The sequence below is a fragment of the Lepisma saccharinum genome, chromosome 7, assembly GCF_977018435.1.
Source record: "Lepisma saccharinum chromosome 7, izLepSacc3.1, whole genome shotgun sequence".
Taxonomy (NCBI): Eukaryota; Metazoa; Arthropoda; class Insecta; order Zygentoma; family Lepismatidae; genus Lepisma; species Lepisma saccharinum.
The window spans coordinates 39,890,802-39,903,658 of record NC_139235.1 but is presented as its reverse complement, the minus strand read 5'-3'; the positions used below and the strand labels follow the sequence as shown (position 1 = coordinate 39,903,658).

Here is a 12,857-nt window from a genome sequence, read left to right as displayed (position 1 = left end):
AACAATTTCAAATTTACCTAATCAACTTCAAGATATATTATCTTTAGAGGCACATATATTTTTAGTAAATAAAAAAGCAAAATTTCGGTACAAAAACAGAGTCTATTTCGGGTTCAAAAGCGGTAAATAAAATAAAATTTCGTTGTTATAGTGGTGAATAATCACATCAAAAGTGCTACATAAAATGACATTTTGGTTTCAAAATTGTGAAAATAATCCTAAATTTGATTTTAAACTGCACTTATTACATAAAATAAAATTTTCCCTTCTAATAGCACATTTATGTAGTTACCAGAGTATTAAGTGTATTCCTGTATAAAGGGGTCCATTTTTGCTTCTCAAATATTTGCAGCAGAATTAATCAATTTTCCATGAATTGCATAACTCTCAGGATACTTCAGACTTCAGAAAGTGTCGCGTCTGTATATAAACGGTAAATTTCGTGTTTAAGAGTATATTTCGCATTTTGCAGTTCATTTCGCATTATTTCGTGACAAAACAGGGTAGCAAAATGCACCTCACCTTTCAGAAACATGAAAATTGAACATTACAACATGTTATTTCATATTTCGTGTTTTCGTCAAAAACGAAATATGCATGCCTCTACTTATCTTGCAATAATCTTCCGTATGTCAGATAGATTGTTCTGCAAAGGACACTAACAAACCAAACAGACTGAGAGAATTATTTTTATTTTCCACTCAGCCTTCTTTTGTTTCCTTGATAAAAATAAAAGCTAAACTGTGAAAAAACTTGCCTCACAGCATTAATTAATTCAATGGAATTTGGACTAATAAAAATTGCAATTTTTCATGTCTACGGAGAAAAATTCAAGCGGAATTCCCAGCACCAATAATTCATGCATAATTCCCAGAATTCAAGGAATTCCCAGTGAGTAGCCACCCTGAAATGACATGTACAATCACATACAATGAAACCTCGGCTTTGCTAGCCTTAAATGGTTCCTCAGTAAAAATGAGGATAGGTCTCTGCATAGGTAACCGGGCCCTAAGAAAAAAAATCTTGTGTCTCATATCAATTTGTGGTGCAATTTTCATTATTCAGTATGAACACCCACGTGATATTCATGCATCTCATCAAATACAGAAAAGAAACTTTATGGGAACACAAGAACTGGAGTGGATACATTGCAAATTCTGGCAGGATTGTGTATATGCAACAAAATCTCATGTTATACAGGGCGTTTCAAATTGATCTGAACGATAAAAACACGTTCCATGAGCAATACAACATAATCACCGATCAAATGTCATATAAAATGAAACTGCAACATCAGTTTCGTACATAATTTCATAAAGATCCACCAGCAAAGAACTCTATAAGATCCACCACATTAGCACCATGGGGCAAATTATTGGTGAGAACATTCTGAAACGTGACTGGATGAAGCTAGATTACCATATTAACATGTGCAGAGTACAAGTGTGTCAGCCATTACATTACATTGAGCATTTGTGAGATAACTTCACGATAACCATTGACACTTGAACTTGGACAGTTGTATTACATATGTGTGAAATTGTATCTTATTTTGACAATTTATGAATAAAATATAACATGTTGCAATTGTTCACATCATTTTGAAACACTGTGTATTATATGAGGCTCAGTCAATAAATAACGAGGCAGAAGATATTTCACAGTACTTACGTAACAAACCTCAGAAGTATTGTCCGCCACTGTTTAGGCATTTATCCCATTGTGATACTAATCGCAAAATGGCATGCTCGTAAAACTCCTTTGGCTGCTGTTGGAACCAATTGCGCACGTACTCCATGACGTCATCGTCAGATTGAAACCGTTGTCCCTGCAGTGCTTTTTTTGAGCTCACCGAAGATGTGGAAGTCACATGGGGATAGATCTGGACTATGGGGGGGGGGTCAGGACTTCCACTTGAATGTTTTCAGACATTCCTTTGTTGTGTTGGCCGCGGTGGCTCAGTCGGTAACGCGTCTGACTACCATGCTAAAGGTCCCGGGTTCGATCCCCGGCCGGTTCAAATCCGGGAACTTTTCTAACGATGGAAGCGGCCCCGGCGCCCACCCAGCGTCGAATAACATGGGTACCTGGGGGAAACCCTGGGGGGTAAAGGCGGTCAGGGGCGTGATGCTGATCACATCACCCCCACTCACGACCGGATCAAGAAAGTGTGGGGCGTTACCCCCACACCCCCTATACACCTTCATGGCGTGGTGCTAAGCACAGGGGAGCACTTTACCTTTACCTTTTTACCTTTGTTGTGTAGGCTGTGTGTGGTTTAGTGTTGTTGTGCAATAGGACGACACCACGAGAAAGGAGACTGGGACATTTCGATTTGATTGCTTTCCTGAGCTTCATTAACGTTTCACAATACCGCTGGGCATTGCCCGTAGCTACATGCTCCAGGAAGTCGAGCATGACACTAGTGTGGAGGGTCTTGAACTTTTTTGGTGGAGGTGAATTTGCGTGCTTCCAACCACGGAATAACTGGACACTGCCACTGCTCGGTTAGCAGCCTTTGCACATACCTTGCCAGACACATAAAGCCATCTAGTGGGAAAACGCACGCGAATCAGTTTCGTCACACCTGCACCTCCATTTCGGACCCATCTCTAACTACCATAGTTTTGGTGTAATATCCTCTGCCTCGTTATTTATTGACTGAGCCTAATATTTTTGGATGTTAGTTGGTCAACTGAAAGGCCAAAGTCATCTCAAACTGACCATGGGCACAAATGAGTAAGGGAGTCACAGTTGAAAGACTAGATACTCCTTACTAATAATTAGGCAGAGGGTGTGCCCTAAATTGCATAATGGTTGTTTGGGCAGAAAATGCAGGCTTTTAAGTTCAAAACACATTTCTGTGAGGAATACACAGGTTTCATAGTGCCTGTTTTAAAGATAACTGCTTCTTTGAGTGCATAAAATGAGAAAATGATGAAATATCAGTCGAATATTAATCTATTCTGGTAGGATTTCGAGTTTCATTCTTTCACTTCACCATGTCCATCTATTTTATAACTTTGTGCATGGTGCATAAATTGTGCACCTGTTGGTAATGGCAAATCAGAGGACATTGTAGTTGATGCAAAATGCACCTGCAAAAACTAATTAGACTACATTACATTGGTCTACATATCCACTGAAGGAAACAGCAAACCTCTAAGCCCTCATTCATTATAGAGGTTGTGTGCAAATTTCTGAAGCGAATAAGTGAGTTTTGCCTATTTCACTCGTAAGTGCTTACTTTGAACATAACTGATTTTTAAGTGTCTATTTTAAATTCCTTTTTTCCAATTAAGCAGTGTATTTTTCCCTGCCAATTTTGACTGTTTTTAGTGCCTATCGCTCCTCGGCCTACCAACAATACAATGGTCAGTCACACAATGCACATAGAAAAAATGTTCCTATGACCCCACACATAACAATGTGCGCGTTCATCTTCAGGTTTGCACTACAGTGCTATTGCAACAGGAATGAGATATGTTGTATTTTCCTTGTGGCAAATAGCATCCCGCTCAGCTGCCCAGTCTTGTATTGTTATTCTAGTTTTGTGGTGGTTTTTGTCATGGTTCTCTTATGTTAGCGAGATGAGATGAGATTTGATGAGATGAAGAAAAACTACCACGTCTTCTCTGTCAAGTTTACTTTACCTCACTTCATGAAGTAAGTCCGTAACAATCAAGAACCGGGATCACTATCACAAACACATAAAAGATTAAAGACTCTGCTTAAAATCACCATAAAAGAACAAAAGGACAACTGCATATGCATTAAGAACCAGAATACAATTTCTAATAGATGTGCATGAAGAATGGTCTCTTGCACAATGATAGAGTTCCTGTTTACAGTGTGGTGTCACTTGGAATAAAGTTGCATTTTATGAACTTCAAACAATACATTAAATCACTGGTGTACATATGCAAAAGAAATTCTACAGGCTATGTTCAGACACGCTGTATTTTCAAAATGTTATCTTACCACATTCTGTGTGTGTTTGGAATTGAATACACAAGCATTTGCTATGAGTTAGCCTCTGTGGTGAAGTGGTTTGCGTATCAATCTACAATGCCAGGGTTCTAATTTGAATTAATTTTGGGCAAGACATGGATGTTTCACTGTATTTGTTTAACTGATACCACACCACTGGTGATACTCTTACTGAGTCCTACCGATATGCTGATGCTTGAAAATTTTAACGATTGAAATTTGTTCAAAATATTAGTGGGCGAGTCTTCCACTGCAATTATAAGCATCACTTTACTAGAGATTTGTTTCAAAATATTCAAGAACTACATCAGAATATTGAAATACCTGTTTAGGTATCGGCTCAGCACTAATTTGTTTCCTTTTCCTCATTATGAAGTAAAGTATAAAAGCATTAATAATGAGCATGGATCTGAAAAAGCTTGTAATAAACAGTGAATTTTAAAAGTCCTGCAGGATTCTAAAAACCTATAACTTATTAACTAATAAGTTTATTACAACGAAATATTGTTTGTTACATAGAGGAAACTTTAAATTCTCTTCTGCCCACACTGCTGAATCATGGATGTGCAGGTGATCACACGAATCACATGATTTCAAAATTGCATTGATGCAGAAAAGCCGCAGAGAACCCATACCTTGGGGTGCAATGTCACCAGACCTTACGTCGTGCGATAACTGGCTGTGGTGACATGTCAAGACCCAGGTGTATGCACAGAAACTGACAGATCTTGACTACCTGAAGTTCAAGACACGTGATGTGATTCACAACATTCCAGACGAGCACCGTCAGAACACAACTCTTGGATTGTAAGTGTGTGTGGACGTAAATGGTGCTCAGCTGGAGATCTGGCGATGAACCAAACCACAAAAAACATAAATTTTAAAGTTTCCTCTGTGTACCAAACAATATTTTGTTGTAATAATTGATTGATTTAGTTTATTTTACTTCGTGTTTTGTGCCTCTTGGCTAATTTGCGAAGATGGGGATGAGTGATGAAATGATGAAATTGATGAATGGACATTCACAAACAACCAAGCCCGACCGGGATTCGAACCCGGGACCCTTGGCGTCGCAGCGCGATGTGCTAACCACTCGGCCACAGGGTCGGGCTTTTGTTGTAATAAACCTATTACTTTAAAATGTATAGGTTCTTAGCATCCTGCAGGAACTTTAAAACACACTGTATTACATAACATTGCATAATTCTTCTTACGGAAAAAAAACTGACATTTTCAAAATGAATTTGTTAAAAGTAGTAACAGTAAATTAATTTTGTCATTCCAGTATGACATACCTTCATATGTACATAACCGAACAAAAAAAAAAAAAAGGACAGAACTGCAATATCATCTGTATTCTTTGAGGAATGACATGTTAATTGTTGTTATGCGGTGCTAGTTTTTGTTTGAAACTAGTCGTCTGTAGGGGCAAATTTGGGTACTTTCCTTTTAAACCAATTGTCTGTGAAAGGTTAAAACAAAATAAATAACATTTATTTTCCTCCTCACCTTATAATTGATGTACTCCTTTGAAGTCTGAAATCTACTTTCATATTATTTGCGTCTCCTGAGCGAATCAAAGTTTTCCTTGCACCAAACTTTCTTGTTGCTTGTTCTATAATAACAAATTTTCTCAATTCACTGCATGATGAAATCAATGCCCGGACTTTTTCAAGGCGGTTCTGTATAGGTTCACTGGAATGCATATTATTTCCACTTGAATCTATTTCTATTTCCATTTCTTCAGCACAAGATTCATCATGAATGTTATTTGAATCTTGAGGATGACATCCAGCTTCTTCCTGTTGGAGGTTATTTTGATCCTGGATGGAGCTCCCAGGTACTTCAGGGTCAAATGCTGCTACTTCTGAAATTGAATCAGTTTGTTCCTTATCATGCAATTCAAGAAGAACAGGATTTACACAGATATCAATTCTGTCAAGAAGAAAATACAGCATAGAAAATTAACAATGAGGTGGTCAGTGATTTCTCGTATACTGTACTCATCTGAATAATAACAATGATGACTTAGTAGAAATACAAGCTGGCATTCAAACTGCAAATTGAGCTTACTTTTCAATATTACCCTTAATCAGATGTAGATATTTTCACCGGACAGCTTGACAGTGTTCCTGCTTATTTTGGCAAAATAATACTCTCAGTTTTTTATGTGTTAAAGATTATTTTTTAAAAATTTGTGGACTATTCTATGGATTTGAAATTCACTATTTATTATAAACAGCACATTGATTATTTTCTAACAGGTAACATATCACAAACTTCTCGTTTACTTCATCACACCCAATGAGGTTGGAGGAAGTTTACAGAATCAGATTCAAGATGGTCACTTATTTGTTGTTGACACCTCAATCTAACGGCTGACAGTTTGAATGATTTTTCTTTTTTTAACAATATACTGTCTTGACTGTGTGTACCCAAAAGGTTTTAAAATTAATCGCCTTGTCCAGAAAATACTTGAATAAGCAAAATGTTAAGATAAGAATTTGTTAAGTCATTCCATCAACACATAACCTGTGACTCGACAGTCCTTGAAGAGCCTTGGCCTATCTCCCGACTGGCAGTCTCCCTCCCACAATTCTACCTAGAGGTGTGGAGATCTTCAACGGGTAATGGGATGACATGGGATGAGCACGTCGAACCCTCAGCCATTATAGGATAGTTCCGAGACTGGGTTACGCTACTCACTCATAGCTCCCCAATTTTCTCACAATGGTGGGTTGCCATTGGTCCTATACACAGGCCGAAAACCAGAGACTGAACCCTGGCGGACTCAAACCCATGCCATCCCGCAGTCGGAGTCCAAAGCACAGCACCTTGCACTGCACAGCCATGGAGGACGACATCAAATGAACACAGTTAGGTGCATTTTTCAACCACACCAATTCAGATTTTTATCAAATTTGAGGAGTTGAACTAATAATGGACATAACTACTGTGTTACTTATGAGTCCCACATGTCTTGCAATTGTAAACTTATTAAATGTCGAAGTTGACAGAAATTGCCATTCCTGAGAACATTTAGCTATCCCAGCTGTAACTCTGCTCCTATTTGGCATAGGAAGCTGAAATAAAGTTTATTGCACAGAGAACTGAACGAGCTTTCCAATAATATGTAACAAGCCTATCTTTGGATAAAACGGAAATATTGTCATGAGACTTTCAGCTTTGACTTTCAAAATCTCAAAACATGTCATCATCAAAATTTATGAAAAAAATATATTTGATATACCATGCTATACCAGGGTATCTACCAAAACAACAAATCCAAAAGTATTGACTTTTTCTTGACCTTTTTACCTTTTTCTTAACATTTATTTAATCGCCCCATACTTAGGTATTGTTGGAAATTAAAATAATAGATATTTTTATTCAATGAAAAATCCCTACCACGAGGAAAGTTAAGATGAAAACTGAAGGTGTACTTTAACAAGGCATTTAGACTTGCTTTAATTATTAATGCATGTAAAAATAAACGCTTCCGACTTCATCCTGGATGAGAAATGGCCACATTACTTTATTTAATATTTTTACAAAACTTCAAGCAAACAACAATGTTATTCTTAAGAAAAGAAGTGAACAAATCCTAATCACAACTCAATAAAATTTTAGATTTCCAAATATTCAATTTTATCGACTCCCAGTACAGATATACAGCAATGTATACTACACTGTAAAAAATAACAAAAATTCTTCACCGCAAGCATAATTTCTTGACTTTCTTGACCTACCTGTTGATTTCTTGACATTTTTGTACACTGTAAAACATATGAAAAATCAAACTGGGACTGTAATAGGATCAGAAGATACAAAATAATATGTACAGCTATGTTACTGATTAAAGCGTCAATACAATGTACAGTCACGGACACTTCTGAGTTGTAATGACTTAATTGAAAGTCAATGGAGTTGTTACAACCTAGAAGAGTCCGTGACTGTACAATGTGGTCCCTATGTACAGGGTGACAATTAATGAACTATATGAAATAAAACAAAACAGTCATAATTTCTGAACGGTTCGCGTGATGACGTCCAAACTGCATGGCTGGCCACAGGGCATGATGGGAATTCGTATGCGCACGCAACATGTTGATGTCGGCCATTTGCAAGTGAAAATGTCCTGGAGGAGTATTTTGGGGACCGCATTCTGGCTCTGGGGTACCCAGAGGCCACTGGAAGGGGGCTATGTTAAGGACAAGGTGTACAGAAATAACCCCAAAACCATTGCCAAGCTGAAAACTGCCATTCAGGAGGTCATCGATGTTTCGACACTTCAGCGGGTCATGCAGAAGTTTGCTGTTCATCTGCCCCACATCATCGCCAGAGATGGCAGATATATCGAACATGTCATAACCTAAATCCGAATGTCTGTAGTGCCGTTTACATGTGCAATACAGTTTGTGTACTACGAGGTTTGTCACTAATTTCAGTTTTATTTCATATAGTTCATTAATTGTCACCCTGTATGTAAACACCCAAATAACCTGAAAACCAAGGAAGGAAGTAAAATACTGTTGGGTCAAAGCATTGTAATATTCAGGGAAAATTGTTGCCACGTCACAATATCATGAAAGATTCCAAGGTAATACATTGAAAAATTAAGATGTTGGGTGCATAAGGCAGCATATTAATTAATGTAATTCAGGCAATAAATGAACAGAGAAAGTTGAATGTCATTGAAACTGATAGCCAACAAGAATACAAAGTAAATTACACAAGACACCAGTGTCTGTAACTATTGCAGTAACATAACTGGACGTTTGGTAGTAAATAATAAATTAAAATAATAAAAAAATTGAACGCAAAAAAAAAAAATAGTACAAATCGCCAGAATATCAAATGGCAACAAGTTAAAATGTATCAGGTAAAAAAAACAACAACTTCAAACTGCAGGAAGCATAACAAACACCTTTAAGTTCCAACAAACAGAAAAATATTACAAATAACCATAGCTCTTACCACACTACTGGAATGGAAGATATATGACCCTTTGTGTTTCATGTGGTGACATAAGTTGTTCCTGTTTGTGCTCTGACATAATCCTTTTCAAGGATGTATCTTGTCTACAGAAAAAATAAAACTAGTTTTCTCACAATATTTAAATGAAGGAGAGGGAGGGCCTGTGTACCTGCAATTGGACAAATCTTTTTTAAACCATTGTTGAAGGAAGTCTCTTCATCATATTCCCTATTAGTGGTATAATAAAAGTATCACAATGTAATATTTTGTGAACAGCATCCAAATAAATGTCTTTGTGTCATGATCTCAAAGTTGTATGAAGACTGCACACTGGAATGGGTAGCAAGTCTCTTGACCTCTTGACAGTACCAGTGAGAGCATTACAAGGTCCTTTGTCATGTGCTGTGGCAAAAGAAATGGCTAACCGCTATGATACGATGATGAAGGGACACTCTCAAAGAACAGCCATGCCCAGGCTGGGATTTGAACTCAGAACACCTAGCATCATAGCATGTTGCAATAACCACTTCGCCATGGAGGACAGCTTAGTCCATGACAAGACAAGTGCTTTCCTTAGCATTAGAATAATACAATTCTCACCTCCTGCGAGATAATAAGCAACAAAATTGCACCAATTCATGGATAAGGTTAATCAACAAAACAAAATATGGCTTTCATCAGTAACATATTATTTTGTATCTTCTGATCTCATTACAGTCCTAGTATGATTCTTTCAGGTGTTTCAGAAATAATTGAGGGGTTTGTGCAATGTTTGTGTTCCTCACTCATTCTGGACTGGTTTCATTAATGTAAGTTCAATACTTTACATGTAATACATTTTTGTAACCCCTTAATTATTTCTTAAATATCCAGTATATTTTGGTGATGACATGTTGTGAGATTTTGAAGGTCAAGGTCAAATGACAATATTTTTTTCTTCACGAAAAGATAGGTTTCTTACATATTATTGGAAAGCTTGTTCAAATCTCTGTGCAATAAACTTTATTTCAGCTTCCTACGCCAAACAGGAGCAGAGTTACAGCACTTTTAGAATAGCTAAAGGTGCTCAGAAATGGTAATTTCTGTCAATTTTGACTTTCAATAATTTTACAATTACAAGACATATGGGACTCATAATTGTCACGGCAAATACGTTCCATGCATAGTTTCAACTCCCAAAATGTCATGAAAATCTGAGATGGTCAGACTATGGGCTGTGTTGATTTTGTATGGAATGACACTTGTCTGTAAATCCTCTACATGATATCTAAGTTTGTTTTGAGCTGCACGGTAACCCTGTAAGTAAGTTATGATTATAAGCAGACTTGTCTCATTTGAGGCCACTTACCTTTTATTTCGCACAATAATTTATTGCGGGAGCAATGTATTGGTTCTATGAGCTTGTATTTGCTACTAAGGATATTACTTCTAAGAAGCATCTTTACTTCTTTATCAGGGACTTTTGATATAATAACTTTCCCCTTTCCACCTCCTCCAACACTACCAATTTTCAAATTCAGCTGTGGGGCAATTCTAAATGGAAGAGAATAGTAAAGAACTTTTAAACAACATGTTACATTTTATCCACTGAAAAGCACATTCCTTCTTCAAAATGACAACCTTACCATGAGATATACATCAGTCTTGAAGTGCAGAATAGAATACAAACATAAACCATCTGAAATGTTCTTTGGAACAAATCTGTCTTATTTTCCTGTAGTTTACGGTTATTACAAGCATAAGAAAACAGTTTTTTTCTTTGTGACGTTTCAGGAGAACACACGCTCCTTTCATCAGACATTTATTTTCATTTTGACTAAAGATACAGTTATAACAATGGTTAGTAATTTTTAAACAAAAAGAATCTGTTATATAATGGATGTTGTCAATGTTACATTGTTGTAATATAGCAACTTGACTGTGAAAAAAGCAGTTATTTTATTTTTATTTTAGATTTTTTTTTTTTTAATTATGAATCCCAAATATCATCAGGTAATTCAAATTCATCATTGTTTTCACAAAGTCTCTTGATGTTTTCTGTTACATTAAATTTTAAAGATGGTGGCTTACTCCATTTGTGAAAAAGAAAACTCCACACTGGATCTATGTTACCATTTTCATTATTTAATTTATTCCAGTGTTCTTCTGCAATGAACGAGGCTTCCCAGACATTCAACTCTGTGTTTCCCGTTAATCTTTTTAAAACCCTTCTCTTTTTAATCAAATGCTTCTCTTCGATGATATGAGTTGACAAACCTGTTCTTGGGTTTAGATTTATAATGTCCAAATCATGTTCATGCCATCTTATCGCCATTTTCCTTGCTGTTGATAAAATAATAAATGAGGTAAAGAAAGTAATTGAAAGCAGTATCACGATACCAAGAGAAATGAAGAAAAAACTCATTGTCAAAAATTCAACCCTGCCGATTGCCTTTGGACTACCAAAAACTCACAAACCGGGAACTCCAATATGACCCATCATTGCAACTTTCACACATCCTGCATACAAACTATCCAAATATTTAGTTGAAAGACTTGCTATAATTAAACAACAAACACCATTCAGTGTTAAAAATGCATATGAAGTGAAACAGAAACTAAAAAATATTGTTTGGAATAGTGAGTATCGTATTGCAAGTTTTGATGTTGAAAATTTATATCCTAGTGTCCCAATAGAAGGTGCCACAGATGCATTACACAGATGGCTTATTGAGATGAAGGTTAACCCAGTAGAATCATGGGAAATGGTTCGATGGTTTACTGTATGTGCAAATTACAATTACTTTATATTTGATGGCAAAATCTATCAGCAAAATAATGGTCTATCAATGGGAAACCCAGTATCCGGAATCATCTCCAGCATTTTCCTTCATTACATAGAATCTCCAATTGTTAATGCGATAGGTGCGGATATCAAACTCTACATCAGATATGTAGATGATGTGCTAATTATTGCTAAAAATGAGAACACCATCATGGACGTATTTAAATCGTTAAATGAATCACATCGTCGCATAAAATTCACTTGCGAACCCATGAATAACAATGTAATTTCTTTCCTTGATCTGCAAATTAAGACAACTGACTCAACAATTCAAACATCAGTCCATAGAAAAAAATTAGCAGGGGAAAAATATATCCATGCCAAATCAGAACATTCGCGTATAACAATGGATAACATATTTTTAAATTTTTTCCTGAGAGCACAAAGACTATGTTCTAATAATGAGGATATCAAAAATGAAGAAGAAAGGCTCTTTAATATAGCAAAAGAAAATGGCTTTCACACTAACAGAATAAACCAAATCAAAAAACAAGTTGCAAGAAAACTAAAGGAAAAGAGAAATACAGACAAAGATGAAAAATCTGTTGAAAAGAAATTTGTGTGCATTCCATTCCACAAGGGATTCTCACATAAAATTGCAAAAATTTTTAAAAGTTTTAATTTCAAAATTGTTTTTAAATCACCAAGAAGTTTGGAATGTACATTTAATGAATTCAAAATGAGAAACTCGCTACCAGATGTGGAAACCACTTGTTCATGTTCAAAAGATTATGTGGGACAAACAGCAAGGAAAATGGCAATAAAATGGCATGAACATGATTTGGACATTATAAATCTAAACCCAAGAACAGGTTTGTCAACTCATATCATCGAAGAGAAGCATTTGATTAAAAAGAGAAGGGTTTTAAAAAGATTAACGGGAAACACAGAGTTGAATGTCTGGGAAGCCTCGTTCATTGCAGAAGAACACTGGAATAAATTAAATAATGAAAATGGTAACATAGATCCAGTGTGGAGTTTTCTTTTTCACAAATGGAGTAAGCCACCATCTTTAAAATTTAATGTAACAGAAAACATCAAGAGACTTTGTGAAAACAATGATGAA

General features: G+C 36.2%; 1 protein-coding gene across 2 annotated transcripts in view; it reads right to left on the bottom strand.

Annotated features, from left to right (window-relative positions):
- The window catches only part of LOC145990204 (uncharacterized), a 101,271-nt gene that overhangs the window by 41,033 nt on the left and 47,381 nt on the right, over positions 1-12,857 (bottom strand). For both annotated transcript variants that reach the window (XM_083125870.1, XM_083125869.1), the window contains exons 9-10: positions 10,316-10,500; positions 5,500-5,857 (exon numbers count right to left, since the gene is read on the bottom strand). In XM_083125870.1, the coding sequence (XP_082981996.1) occupies positions 5,500-5,857; positions 10,316-10,500 (543 nt within the window). The remainder of the gene's footprint in view (positions 1-5,499; positions 5,858-10,315; positions 10,501-12,857) is intronic.